The sequence below is a fragment of the Pungitius pungitius genome, chromosome 10, assembly GCF_949316345.1.
Source record: "Pungitius pungitius chromosome 10, fPunPun2.1, whole genome shotgun sequence".
Taxonomy (NCBI): domain Eukaryota; kingdom Metazoa; phylum Chordata; class Actinopteri; order Perciformes; family Gasterosteidae; genus Pungitius; species Pungitius pungitius.
Genome location: NC_084909.1, coordinates 7588793 through 7603564, shown reverse-complemented (window position 1 = coordinate 7603564; position 14772 = coordinate 7588793). Strand labels below are relative to the sequence as shown.

Genomic DNA, 14772 nt, shown 5'->3' with positions numbered 1-14772 from the left:
AATTAACTCGCAGAATAACAGTAGTACTGTTGGCACCCTATAGTCAAAGAGCTGTAAACATTTTTTTTTTTTGATTGGCTAGTTCAATGGTTCATAAAACAATCGTTTGATTTATTTTTAAAGCTGTGTGCCATGTCCTGCTTTTTTGTCTTTAGAAAAGACCAACCCCAACATAAATACTTGAGAAAATAAATACACACATGTACGTTAAACTTAAAGTATTGATGATAACAAAAAAAGCAAAAGGCCTATGTACAGTGGAAATCCCCAAAGCAGAAAAGTCAAAATACAACATCGAGCCCCAGAGCCAGTGTATTCTGATAAAGAAAACAGTATTGCACTTTAAGAAATGAAATCGTGAAGTGTGTTTTCTCAGCAGTAGAATCACGTCTTATCCCATTGCACGTCAGTGGTATCATAACCTATTTATTGATTTAGTGTCACAGGGGAAGTAAGCAATGTAGAGAGGAGCATTGAAAGTCCACCCTGCCAATGGTCACTCCAGCAGTTCAGTCCATCGTTTGTCAAAAAACGTCCTCATGCTGTGGCCGGCTTGTCCTATTTCAGAATCATCTTCGTTAAACTTTTCACAGTTATCAAAAACCAGGTTCACGTCAACGATGAAAGTTTCCAAATTCACGTACCTGAAATCATTAGAAAAGGTTCAGATTAAAATGCTTTTATGCAGCAACAAAAAAAAAAAATCCTGAATTCATAAGTCTACTTAAAAAAAAAAAAAAAAAAAAAAAAAAAAGCATTTTGACAGTGACATACTTACTGGTTGTTTCTGAGCTTTTCTCTGATGGTGGAGAAGTCCATGGGCTTTTTGATGACCTTTCTGTATCCCGGGACGGCTTTCTGGTTGACAGGCGAGAGGAAGGGCCACGCGTCCCGTTGGCCCTCCAGCTCATCCAGCAACACTCTGGAGAGAACAATTTCAATCTAGTCACTTTAATCCGTTAGAAAACGGTTTTCAAAACCATTTTGGATTATGTATGAAATGACATTGCCTGATAAAACCAGTGCTCATGACTTTCAAAAGGGAGCGAGAAGAGGTCAAGTGAACGCTGCTGTGCATGCAGCGACACCATGTTCATGCGTACCGGCACATCATCAGCCCATCTGTGGTACTGTCTTTGGTCGTTTTAGCTTTTTTCACACAGGACTGAGGGCTGCCGTGCCTGGTCTGGGAGCACGGGGGGCTGTCGTCTCCTTTCCTCTTTTTGAGCTCCTTGGTACCTTTCTTTGGTACGCTGTTGCCGCTGGCAGCCTCTTCTTTGATGAGCTCTCCTACCGCAGATGGCTTACTGGTTTGTTTTACCTCGCTGCCTTTCTTCCCTCCTCCAGCCGTTCGGCTCCGCTGCTTCCGACTCCAGGCGGACTGGCCGCTGCCCTGAATGGCATAAGAGCACAGGCACAGAAAACAGTTCACTGGATGTGTGAGCTACTGTAACAGTGGTATAAACAAGCAGGGCATGCTGCTGTACCTTTGATACACAAGTGGGGCAAAACCAGTCTCCATCAGGTACTGTGGTGATCCTGGGTATCTGGCAGTAAGTGTGGCAGCCTTTGTCACAGCCGTCACAGAGTAAGAGCAGTTCTTCGTTATCCCCCTTTTGACAGAGCTGGCAGTGCTGGAAGTTGGGAATTCAAACTTAGATATATCACTATGCAAATTAAAGCAATGCCAGGTGACTAAAATTATGTTGATTCAATGATTTATATCTGATGCCGCTAAAACACCTTTTCCTTCTCACTTTTGAGAAAGCCGTGCTTTGATGATTTATTAGGTTACTTTTTAATGCTTTCAAGAGGATTAGGTAAAAATCAATAAATCTATAATTAATACAATCTGTGATCATGAGAGTGTTTGTCACCAACCACTTTCATAATGGATCGTTCCCAGGCAATGGATTTCTGCAGCTGCTGAATGCAGAGCGACAGCTGAGCCGAGCTGCGCACTTCACCGAGGGCTTTACGCCACAGCCGCATCCCGGGCGCCGCCTCCTCCTCACTGTCACGGGATCGTAGAGAAAAGTGAGACTGTCGCACAACTTTACAGCAACCACATATGCAGTCTGCAGCACCCTCAGACGGAATGATAAAAGCCTTTAACCCTGGTTTCAGGAGCAGTGTATAGAATCTGTGTGGAATAAACATTCTCTTCGCCATCGCCACTAGAGGATGGTGTGGTGCGGGTACAGCGACATTATCCGGTCGGATCTGAAGGGCTGAAGTACCTCCGCTCGATGTTCCTCTCCAGCTCTGCCAGCCGGATGGCAGCTATATCGAGGGGATTGTCGGGCCGTCGCACCACCGCGCCAGGCAGCTCCTCCCGGGCCGTTTCTCGCTGTCCTTTCTTCTCCTGAGCCAGGGAGGCATGGAGCTTGTGCTCGTGGTAGACCAGATCCTCCCTCTCCGACTGGGGCTCGCCATGCATCCAACCCTGGGATAGGTGTTGTTGCGTTTGATGACAGTTAATCAACATGTAGACAAAGTATCATACATTGGATATTTGCAAAATGAACATTCTTTTCTTAAATAAGTGTTTTATTATCAGTGTGCTGTATGAAGATGTAGGAATCAGGCACCCGTTTGCAGATACCTTGACCTGCAGGCCTGCAGACACGACTTTCCTCTCCAGACCCTCGACTTGCTGCAGCAGGCTGATGTCCACCTCCATGGCCTGCTCCTCAACACACCAACCCTCCACGGTATTCTGACTCGACTCCCTGTTCTTTAGCTCTGCCACATCAATCGCTACCGACAGACACCAACAGAAATGTCAAACTTTAGTTTATTGAAAGCAAACTTGATATATTCAATGCAAAGCAATAATAATAATAATAATATGTTTGAGTCACTGCATGTCTGTTGACGTATGGAAATGTGGACTAACCGTGTTTGCTATTGTCACAGAGCTGGTTTGTGTACTCCATGTGTTTCTGGATCTGTTTCTGCAAGGCCTTCTCTCTGACGCCTCGGCTGTGGAGGGCCTTGACCAGACTGTGCAGTTCCTCCATGTCAGCCACCCTCCACCAGCCACACAGCATATCTGCCAAAACACACACACACAGCATAATTTATAAACCTGTCATGAAACCTTCTGCAACATAGAAATGTTGTATAGCTGAGTGACCGCCTGTCTGGGCAATATTTGACTGGTGCATACTGGCAGAGAGCCATCCTCACCCTCAGGGATGGGCTGAGGACTTGGGTAGTCCTGGGTCTTGGCTACTTCCACAGAAGGGAATGAGGCACACCCGGGCTTGTCACTTTGTTGCTCTGAGGTCCCACTCTTGTTGACTGTGTTGCTGTGTGCCATGAGGTAGACGTTTTTGCCATCACCCTTCACATGTGGGGAGGTCCGATCCAGTGGTGGGGTTAGAGGAGCACCGAGGTAGGGCAGGCCGGTCACATCGCACCACGTCAGCCTGCTTTGATGAATGCCAGACTTTACTTGCTGAGGGGAAAAATACACACACACACACACACACACACACACACTTTGAATTATGATCAAACGTAGTACGAGTGTGATGAATAAAACATTGTTGTTTTCAAAAAATTCTGAAATAATTGTGACAGATTTTGCCATCCACCAACCTGAGAGAGAGAATGCTGAATGTTATTGATCCCTGTAGGAGCCCTGCAACTGGCAGCAGCGAGGGAAATAGGGCCGGGGGATTTGGTGGTGCCGGTCTGTGGTGGAGAGGAGGAGGAGGAGGCCGGAGGGCTGGAGCCTGAGGTCAACGAGGACTCGTCACAAGGGGAGCGAGGTAAGAGGCTGAACCACTGGTTGCTCTTTTCCATCAGCATCATGGAGAGCTGCTCCTCGTGATCGATGGCCGGAGGGCCGCAGATCATCCAGGGACTACTGAGCTGGGGGGAACTAAGCACAGGCGGCGCTGAAGTAACCGATTTATCCATCAGTCCCTGCTGACCAGTAGCTGTCTGAGAGGCAGGGTATGAGGGGTAAGAGACAGTGGTAGGGACTTTAGTAGAAGGACTGTAGTAAGGATTGACGTCTGAATCCCGAGACAGTTTGGCTACTTCAAGGAGTTTGCTGAGCTTTGAGAAGGAGCCAGGTTTCTGAAGGAACAGATTGAGACTGTCCTTGTCCTGCTGGCCCTCCGGTGTGGTTGTGTCGCCGTCTGTGCTCTGTGCTGGACTGGAGACCGCTGGCTTCCTTGTCTCTTCCTGCGGTTCTTCTTCTTCTTCTTCTTCTTTTATCCTGATCACCGCAGCCGTCCTCTGTCTGTTTCTCTCTTTCGCTGCCTCTTCATAACCTGAATGACATGAAAAAAAGTTAGCACAAGTGCACCAAAAAAAGAAATACCATCCTGTACATGGTGGGGAACAAGGACAAAGGTGAACCAAATCCTAGCTCTCAGTTTTGGTCTGCACCTTCACCGCTCTCCATCCCCTCCACAAAGACGCCGCTACACTGCGGCAGGACCCAGTAACGCCTCTTGTAGCGGTCCTGTCCGACCGTCATGGAGCGCAGCGAGTGTGATGAATCAAATAACTTCTGTCTGATCTGACTCTGTTGCTGCAGGGACAGAGAATACAGGAGGTTGAACTATACCGTCTTGAATTCATTGATGTGTAAATCCTGTGGGAAAGAAACTGGCTCATAGGCTTTAATTTACCTTGTATGTTTTCTCTATCTGTTTCTCCAGCTCCTCCATGCTGGCTGAGTGCACACTGTCGTCCTAAATGGAAAGATCTCATTAGCATGAAGCCAGAGGACCTGCTGACATTTACAGAAACAAAACAGCGATTTAAGCTGCTGGCTTTAGTTTCAGCGTCATGACATCACTGACCTCCTCTTCGCATATTTCTGCTTTCTTCCCTTTCGTCCCCACCGATTCCTCCTCGTCGTCGTCGTCCTCTCCTTGGTCTTCACTGGTGTCCTCCTCGTCCTCTTCCTCCTCACTGTCACCTTCTTTCCTCTTGCATTTGTTTCTGGCGGTGGGGGTGACAAAGGAGTGACTGTCCTCTCCGCCCACACTGCTCTCCCTTTTCCCAGTCTTCTTGGCATGGATGCTCCTCAGTCTTTGAAGATAAAGATGGACAGTCAGCTTGTATATTGTGCACATGGGAGTTTAATTCAGACTAGTTGAGAGCCTTTTAATAGCAGCTTAGACTATGCATATACTCACTTGCGAAGTTTCCCCTCGACAACCCACTTATCCTTCCTCAGATTGGTAATGTGATCTATGTTTCGGTCGATCTCACTGTAAAGTATCAGACAATATTTACACAGATGTTTCTCTGACCTTTTCTGCATTATAAAGAGAGTATGATGTTTTTGTGCAACACTGCTGTAGGCAGCAGGTGTGTTCCAGTATTTCCGGCATGATTGAAATGGACACGTACACTCACCGGCCACTTTATTAGGTACACCTGTCCAACTGCTCGTTAACACTTAATTTCTAAGCAGCCAATCACATGGCGGCAACTCAGTGCATTTAGGCATGTAGACATTGTCAAGACAATCTCCTGCAGTTCAAACCGAGCATCAGTATGGGGAAGAAAGGTGATTTGAGTGACTTTGAACGTGGCATGATTGTTGGTGCCAGAAGGGCTGGTCTGAGTATTTCAGAAACTGCTAATCTACTGGGATTTTCACGCACAACCATCTCTAGGGTTTACAGAGAATGGTCCGAAAAAGAAAAAACATCCAGTGAGCGGCAGTTCTGTGGGCGGAAATGCCTTGTTGATGCCAGAGGTCAGAGGAGAATGGCCAGACTGGTTCGAGCTGATAGAAGGGCAACAGTGACTCAAATAACCACCCGTTACAACCAAGGTGGGCATAAGAGCATCTCTGAACGCACAGTACGTCGAACTTTGAGGCAGATGGGCTACAGCAGCAGAAGACCACACCGGGTGCCACTTCTTTCAGCTAAGAACAGGAAACTGAGGCTACAATTTGCACAAGCTCATCGAAATTGGACAATAGAAGATTGTAAAAACGTTGCCTGGTCTGATGAGTCTCGATTTCTGCTGCGACATTCGGATGGTAGGGTCAGAATTTGGCGTCTACAACATGAAAGCATGGATCCATCCTGCCTTGTATCAACGGTTCAGGCTGGTGGTGGTGGTGTCATGGTGTGGGGAATATTTTCTTGGCACTCTTTGGGCCCCTTGGTACCAATTGAGCATCGTTGCAACGCCACAGCCTACCTGAGTATTGTTGCTGACCATGTCCATCCCTTTATGACCACAATGTACCCAACTTCTGATGGCTACTTTCAGCAGGATAAAGCGCCATGTCATAAAGCTGGAATCATCTCAGACTGGTTTCTTGAACATGACAATGAGTTCGCTGTACTCAAATGGCCTCCACAATCACCAGATCTCAATCCAATAGAGCATCTTTGGGATGTGGTGGAACGGGAGATTCGCATCATGGATGTGCAGCCGACAAATCTGCGGCAACTGTGTGATGCCATCATGTCAATATGGACCAAACCCCCTGAGGAATGCTTCCAGCACCTTGTTGAATCTATGCCACGAAGAATTGAGGCAGTTCTGAAGGCAAAAGGGGGTCCAACCCGTTACTAGCATGGGGTACCTAATAAAGTGGCCGGTGAGTGTAGTTTGTGAAGCTTTCCGAGACCTCAATTTAACCTCATTTTGGTACTAAAACTTGTTTGCCTTAGGCACACTTTTTTATGCAGGATTAATTTTAGTTCAGCAAGATACTGTTACAAAACTTCAGTAAAAAGCTAAATAAAAAAAAAGCAACAGTCCCAGGGCGAGAGGACACTCACCCGATCACGGCCTTGCTGCAGCAGAGCTCATTAACTAGGAATGCCAGCATAGAGGCCTTCTGAGTCGGGCTGTGGGCCTGAAACGCCTTGGTCCTGAGGCTGAGGGCCAGAGCAGCCAGATCCGTCTGCTCACAGTGGCCCTCCATGTAGATCTGCAGGATCTCAGATACGTTGTCCCGGTTGATCCCCACATTAATCAGGTGGTCCCCCAAGGCAATCTTATTCTGATAGAAATAGGGCGTTTCAAAAAAGGGACTTCAGTGAAGTTAAACAAACAAGCAGAATATCTTTTTATATACTGATGAGAGCAGGGCACAGATTACGAGTATAATCCCTAAGAGTGCAATGGAGAAATACCATCCTTTTGAGCATTTCTCTTTTTGTTAAGATAATTAAGCGATGTTAAGTGCTTAGGTGACCACTGTGATGCGCCTAAGACACATTTAGAATGTTGTGCATTATGAAACATAATCACATAGCTTCAGGTACTGCTTCAAAATCCTGGCTGTGTACCAACAGCGCTAAACACGGATACTCTCCTACACAGACTTGTTATTTAGCGTCACGTCTGTGGATGATAACCCCTAACGGGCATAAGAGACAGCTAACTGCCAACATTTCCTTACGCACATCATCCTATAATGACTTCTTCATTAAATAAACTGTACTTTCAAGAAAATGGCAACTGCAATCATTAAAGAGGCAGGGAAAAATCTTTTTACTGTATGCACATCTTTTACAAATGTAAAATACGGTAGAGGAACCATTTGCAATCTAACAGTCCTCACCTTGTGACCTGCAGGTATGCCGGGATCACACACAACTGCGGCGAGCATGTTCACCAGCAGGTCCTGCACTTTGCCCATACTGTCCCCGGTGTTGAGCAACCCCTCCTGAAGGTCACTCAGGTTAAGCATGTCTAGCCTCAGGACTTTGCCAAAGCTGCGCAGAAACTGCAGCACCATCAGACATTCAGAGAAGGTACTTCCCGGTAATACTAGACCAGGGATCCGGGCCAACTCCGGCAGTGACTGTTGATTAATTAGATTGGAAAAAAATGAAATTCCTAAAAATGTATCATCACTCAAGAACATTAAGACAATTTAAAACTCTGCCTGTGTGAAAGACGTGAAGATTTACTTGTTTGACAATTTTTTCTGTCAAGTCCAAGAAAATGTATAAATGACAATGATTTGATTACTAGAGGATCCCAAATTCTGTAGTTGGTGTTACAGCACCAGTAGCCACTTGATGGCAGTATTTTAACTAAAACCAGCTTTATTCTTAATCTATTCCAGATGCTTTCAGTGATATTGCACATCTATTTCGGTGGATCTGACATTGAAGCAATGAAACCACAAATTTATCAAAGAGCATTTCTAATCTTCATGCCTATAGCTCCTACAGTGATTACACGGATTGATTTTGTTGTCAAATTCCCCTTGATGTCAGAAAATCCAATCTTTTCCGCACACACCTATTCCGCAGATGGAGAACATCCATGCTGACACACTTGGACTATCATTTTCATCTGCCAGCAGCGCCACAGTCTGTGAATACCTCATGATCTGCTAAACACATGTCTTCATTTGGCTTCTTTAGCTCCTTGGCCTTTTCAAGTTCCAGTCTTCTAAGCTCCAATTTTCTCTCCTTGTTCAACCGTTTCTCATCCTTCTTCTCTTTCTTCAGACGCTCTTTCTCCTGCGGCCAAGAGGAAGTGTTATTGCCGCTCTGGCAGACTGTTGTGCTCAGAATGACAGCGCGTGGAACACACCAAGTACGACCTTGATTAACGCACTTCTGATGGCACCGGGTAGCAGAACACAAGAGTGTGGATGGCCAGAAACAAGGAGCAGATCGGATCAGTTACCCACCTCTGCCTTCTTACGGGCCTCCACGGCCTTCATGAGCATCATGTGCTGCCTGCGTCTCTCTCTCTCCTGGCAGAGCACAGACACACTTTATTTTCCAGTGACAGTTATATATGTATACGTCATATATGATTCTTCGGGGTAGGAAAACGGCTTGTATATGCAATACACACTATGAACACAGAGTACATGCATAGTAAAAGAAACACGGATCGACGTTTGCCACATTCGTTACACATTGCATCGCAGGTGAAGTGTAAAAAAAAAACAAAAAAAACATAGCGGGTAAACAGACTAAAAGCTACGTCGCAGGTAGTGATGCACACACACACACACACAAACGCATAAATTAGAAACAGCCATTATTAATCGGAGCATGTCAGCAAGAAGGCAGACTAAAAGATACATGGCAAGAGGTTTAGACGAATAAGCTGAACATATTAAGTGTTAAAGAAGCAAAGCACACCACTAATAATTAACTTATGACTTGATGTCTTTAGAAAACTTTACTGTGGAAACTAACTAAACTGTAGAGTCTATTATGCTATCATTGCCTCATTTAATGATGCAAATAAACGACCATGAATACATGTTTTAATCTAAAATAAGGAAAAACAAGATTTTCTCATTAATTCAGGGATGTAAATCACTGTCACTGAGACACAGATAGCACAGACATATGGAGTGCACCATTCTGGAAAAGCCATGCAGAAGGACATAGTAGGACTGCAGCCAATGCTACACTTTGATGGCAACCATTTATCACAACACGTTCACAAGACGTTGTTAAATGTACAGAAACAAACATACCCATACCATATCTAGTCTATGTCTCTCCAACTCCTGGTAGAAAGAGTTTGGAAAGTATTAAGAAATGGAAAATCACAGAGACAATAAAAGTGCCGGAAAGATCCAAATTAAAAATATATTTATAAATGCACCCATCAGAACCCTTAAAGCATAATTTGAGATTATTGTACAAAATGATTCAATTAGGTTCATCTTCAAGACATTCAGTTTAAACACAGTAAGAATAGCGTCGGTATAATTTGGTCTTAATAAAAAAGTAAAAAAATACCTGGTGTTTCAATATGACAGCTTGGAGTCTTCTTATCTCTTTCTCCTATACCAACAAGAGATTAAGTTAATTAGGAGTTGAAACATGTGCAAAGGTATACACACTTCATTGGACAACATCATGCTAAAGTTCCAGGGCCCCAGCCTTCATTGATTGGAAACATTTCACAAATGCATGAAGAATGCAAGGAGGTGATCAAATCTTTTAAATCAGTGATAAATCTATTTTGCACTGACGTGCAGCTCAAAAGGAGCAGAAACATTATAATGCACACGAGCAAGTTGAAATGAATGGAGCCGGCTTATCGGGGGAGAATGCCGATCTAAATTCACCTTGTTTCGCTTCTCAGCCTCCATTATTTTAGCATTGGCTGCTTCTTCCTTCTTCTTTCTTTTTGTCTGTACATAAAGGGGAAACACATACAGTAGATATGCCACAGAAGATTAAATGCAAGAAATTAATATAAATCAATCTCTAATTTTTATTATGCGTTTATGAGATTTAAATCTGTTAAATCTGAAAATATTCACCAGAAAGCTAAATCGTCAGTGGCTCACTGATAAGGTCATATCTAGCATATTGAAATATTGTGCAATGAGATGATTATGTCTTCCCATTAACAGTGAAAGACAAAATGGTTGCAGTTATTATGAAACACCAGCAGGCAGTGAGAATAAATTAAGCAAAATTCTATCAGTAATTACAGCCACAACGAAATCCTGTTAAGAGCCGCTTGCCAAGCGTGTCAACTAAAATTTGATTTATAAAACGGGAAAATACTTCACAGCTGCCATTAGAGAGAGAGAATGCAAAATAGGTATTTCACCTAGCCACGGTAAACTCTGGGCCACCTCTTAGTTAATGAAATACTGTATTTTGTATTAAGCTCCCTCCCGGTCGGAGGAGATTTTAATATTCAATGGCAGTTTTTCAAAAAACCAATTAGGCATTAGTCACATGTACTCACTGGATGTGACTAAAAGTGGGGCCACATCATTTAGGAATAGCCTTTGGTTGGGTTTAAAAAAAGAATAAAATCCTATCAACAGCAGAAAGGAAGTGTTTCGGAATGTTTCTGCAATAACTTTAAGGACGAACCTCGAGAATTTGCTGTGCACGGAGTTCTTTCTCCATACGAATTTGCTGAATGCGCTTGATCTTCTCCTGGTAAAAAGGATGAGGGCAAGATCAAATGAATTAACTGTTAAGTCATGCATGTTATAGAGTGGGGGAGGGATGGCGGGGGCCGAAGCAGTACAGGGGGTCTTTGCAGACGAGAAAAGGTGTAGCATCTAGAAGGAAGGCAAATTGCATGCAGAATATTAAGGGCTATTTTACACTGCTTAACTGGTTTGTTTTACCTTCGAGCACACAAACCCCAGATATGAACTGATTGTTATGAAGCTTTGCACAGAAACTTAAACAATAAATTCAACAGAAAGTCCTTACTTGCTGCTTAACAATCTTCATCTGCTCCCTCTTTTTCCGTCTCCCTTCTGCAGCCATTATTGCTGGAAGACAGATAAATTAGGCGTGCACACAGCATTATGAGGACAGTGTTGGAGAGGATTTGGGACTCGTACCCGGGCGCTTACCTTGTTGCTTCCTTGCCTCTTTGGCGGCTTGTGCCATGGCCTGCTTCTCAAGTTTCCTCATCATTTTTATCTGAGCTGCCTGTCGAGCTATTTCTGCAACATAATAAAATATGTTGCTGAAATTGCAGCGTCTGTTAAAAACTGAGGGGAAAAATTGTCCGACAGGTGCTGCTATTCCCCGAAAGTGAGAGTGGGTGTTTATGTGCAATAGTGACTTTGTGGATATATATTGATAAAAAGCCACAAAGAATGGATTACAACTTGATTTTACAAGGACAAAAAATGAACCACTGATATCTTGGATTGTTGGAAATTGCTCTGCCATTAACCTTAGCTGAAAATAATGGTTTATTTTATCACTAGTTGATTTACTATCCTTCCAAAAAAAAGCCATAAATGAACAGCTGTTTGTATTCCATTGTTTAATTTTCATTTGACTGGGTGTTGCGTAACCTTTTGGGGACGTTAACGGACCTTGAGCCTCCAGTTTGCGCAGCAGCTTTGCGTCGCTGACGCCTTGGAGGTTATTTTCATCGATACCAAGTGGCTGGATCCTCCACCGGCCGGCCCCCTGGCCATCGCCTATCAACTGCCGCTCAGACTGTGCGGAGCGGCTGCGCCTCCCATCCATCGCTATGATGCGGGGAGCGATCTCCTCCTCTGCTAGCAGGAACCACTGTAGACCCTGCGTTATCGGAGGGAGAAGAAAAACATCAAGACTAACAAACTGGCTTGACTGGTTATCTACTGAATGCTTTCATTTATTGATTTTCTGACTGGCTTAAGTACTTTAAAGCTGCAGCGCAGAGGCTGTGTAAGAGATACACAACATGCATCAGAATGCATCAGTAAAACGACAGTACCATTTTCAATGCTTTAATCATATTTTGAATATTTGGATTCGATAAAATATATTACAATATCATATAGGCGTTCTATCTATGGCTGAAAAACATTTGTTAATTATCAATGTCGACAATAAAATGAAATACCTGACACAAAAAAAAGCATTTACCTCTGGTCCTTCTCTGGTTTCATAGAAGTCACCCACTTGAATTTTTGTACTGAAGCTGAAATTATCTCGTGATATTTCAGTTATTCCATTTCGAAGTAAGTACTGTAGACAAGTGAATAATACATACAACTTAAAGAGGTTCATTTCAGCCATTTTAACTGCTGTAGTGAGCATATGCAATCATACAAGGCTTTTAACCTAATTTCAAGATCAATAAGACAAAACTAACTTCACCTTCATGACATCCGGATACTGACGTAGCTTCTTCCCACATGGAGCAAAGTAGGCTACCTCTCCTTGCAGGCGACCCGCCACAGTCCTTATACGGGTCTCTCTCTGCCACCTGAAAAACAAAAGAAATACCCCATTTAGTACCACATCGTTCAATTAATGACAGACTGACGCTAATCTCAGCATTGGGACGGATACAATACACATCAGCGAGCAAATAAGGAAGGAAACTATACTAATGATGTTGTGATGACCCTGCCAGTGGTCACACTCCGAAACAGCCGAGCACCCCTCAGGGCCCATGTCCTCCGCAGGAGAGAAGCCATACGCAAGACATGTAGGCGGTTATCCCACACAGAGAAGGGGTTAATATACAGACTAACGGCCTCAGTTTCCTGTGAACAAGCTGATGAAAAACATCCTTAGAAGATGAAAGGCACTCGGATCCAAGGCTGCAGAATTTGTGGGCAGGGAGCTACTAATGTTGCATGTCTGTGTTGAGGCTGGATACAATTAACCCATTGATGCTGAGGTGCTGGGCCTCATTTCATTTCCTGCCTACTGCTCAAGAGTAAAGTTTTTAAAAGGCCCCTAAATGGATGTTTTTTGTGCTTGTAATACCTCTGATGAAGACATCACTTTTTTTAGATCAGCAACTCTAATTGGTTGGTTTCATATTTACAGTGAAATGCTCCAACTACATATGACAGATAAACATCTTGCTTTGTCTGCAAAGGAAAAAAAGAACAGTACTTGTTTAGAGAAAGAAGTGTTTATTTTTATTACTAATGTGAATGTGTTCATCAAAAAAACAACACAATTTATTGGCAAACCAAAGGATGATTGCGTCTTGGGCTGATCACAAAGGCTGTAGATGACCTTTGAGGATAGGTCCCTCGTCAGCGTTCAGTGAGCTGACATTTTACTACAACAGCGATCGCATGAACAGCAACAATTCCGGAATAACATCAAGGACAAATGAAACATAGCCTGACTGTCAAACCTCCAAGTATTTCTTTTGATATGAAGTGCATGCAGAGTAGCTCACCCAAACTCAAGAGGCAACCGCAGAACTCTCTCATCGGTTACTCTCCTCCTCTTTCCAGATCCTTAAAAAAACGAGAAATGACAGAGCTTGAAAGCAAATCCACAAAATCTGCCATGCTTACAGATATCAAACCAAGGAGTGGGGCAAAATGTTATCGCGAATATAAAACATCAAACGGAGGGAACCATTTTCTATATTAAAAGGCCAAATGTCACTTTAACGCAGGTCAGTGGAATGGACATCAAATATTAGACAACCAATATTCAGACCGTTGAAACATAAGTAAAAAAAAAAAACAGGCACATGCCTGTCCTGTCTAGTAATAGTGTTAAATAAACTGTTGAATTCTGTAGTTTAAAATGTTAAACCTAAAAATACATAACTTTCCAATACAGCAAGTAAGAATCCAGCTCTGTCAGTAATGATATATACTCAGCGACTCATCCAATACCAGATGTGTAAAGCACCTGCCTGGCTTAATAAAGCAAAGGCTGCTGGAGACCATCAAAACAATGTCACAATCCATTTCAGAGAGCATTTCAGCCTGGAACTGTTGGGCATCAGATGGTTCTTATAATGGGAAGTAAACGTCATTTTCCAGTAACGGTTGGGTAGTTTAAGTGAGCAAAGTTAAGGGAAAAAATGAATACCATGCTGACAATTCAATTGTAAACTGAAGCCGTCCTGCACTTAAGCAATGTGTTTTTTATTTTTTAATCAGGGTTAGGTGTTACCTGACTGTGGGGCGACTGTGAAGGACGGCGATGTGGTGCTGTGGTTACTCCGTGCATCCGAGCTGGTCACCGTGCTGGGGGTAAGAAGGCTACTAGGTGAACTCTGAGGCTTGATCATCTGCAGGTTGAGCAGAGAGCGGCTGGCGGAGAGGTTCGACGAGGACAAGGACGCTCTGGCGCGTTTCAGGGGGGTCCTTTCTGCATCGCTGTCGGCTTCGGTCTCACTGTGCTCCTTAATGTCATCCTCAGAGCCAGCACAGTCGCTATCCACATCGCTCTCCGACTCTACAGGGGAGATCGGTGTGACCACAGGGGGAAAACAAATCATGCCCTAATTAGCATTCTGCGCACAACCAAGACTCATCTAACATCTCATATCGGCAATAACAGGTTGTCAATGGAATATGTTTATTCAATTAAG

At 43.8% G+C, this 14772-nt stretch overlaps 1 protein-coding gene across 3 annotated transcripts in view; it reads right to left on the bottom strand.

The window, feature by feature from the left end:
• Positions 1-54: 54 nt before the first annotated feature.
• The window catches only part of LOC119229049 (bromodomain adjacent to zinc finger domain protein 2B), a 40655-nt gene continuing 25937 nt past the window's right edge, over positions 55-14772 (bottom strand). Inside the window, exons 11-39 of one of the 3 annotated variants that reach the window (XM_037489142.2) lie at positions 14352-14636; positions 13618-13678; positions 12573-12681; positions 12339-12440; positions 11798-12008; positions 11324-11416; positions 11178-11239; positions 10827-10892; positions 10061-10126; positions 9729-9773; positions 9461-9493; positions 8654-8719; positions 8340-8480; positions 7568-7810; positions 6780-7003; positions 5166-5240; positions 4827-5058; positions 4653-4715; positions 4408-4552; positions 3607-4289; positions 3193-3463; positions 2900-3055; positions 2606-2760; positions 2241-2446; positions 1882-2014; positions 1488-1634; positions 1104-1393; positions 779-922; positions 55-644 (exon numbers count right to left, since the gene is read on the bottom strand). In XM_037489142.2, coding sequence (XP_037345039.2) covers positions 497-644; positions 779-922; positions 1104-1393; positions 1488-1634; positions 1882-2014; positions 2241-2446; positions 2606-2760; positions 2900-3055; positions 3193-3463; positions 3607-4289; positions 4408-4552; positions 4653-4715; positions 4827-5058; positions 5166-5240; positions 6780-7003; positions 7568-7810; positions 8340-8480; positions 8654-8719; positions 9461-9493; positions 9729-9773; positions 10061-10126; positions 10827-10892; positions 11178-11239; positions 11324-11416; positions 11798-12008; positions 12339-12440; positions 12573-12681; positions 13618-13678; positions 14352-14636 — 4655 coding nt within the window. In that variant the 3' untranslated portion in view covers positions 55-496. The remainder of the gene's footprint in view (positions 645-778; positions 923-1103; positions 1394-1487; positions 1635-1881; positions 2015-2240; positions 2447-2605; positions 2761-2899; positions 3056-3192; positions 3464-3606; positions 4290-4407; positions 4553-4652; positions 4716-4826; positions 5059-5165; positions 5241-6779; positions 7004-7567; positions 7811-8339; positions 8481-8653; positions 8720-9460; positions 9494-9728; positions 9774-10060; positions 10127-10826; positions 10893-11177; positions 11240-11323; positions 11417-11797; positions 12009-12338; positions 12441-12572; positions 12682-13617; positions 13679-14351; positions 14637-14772) is intronic. The other 2 variants (XM_037489143.2, XM_037489144.2) reach the window with 2 other exon arrangements.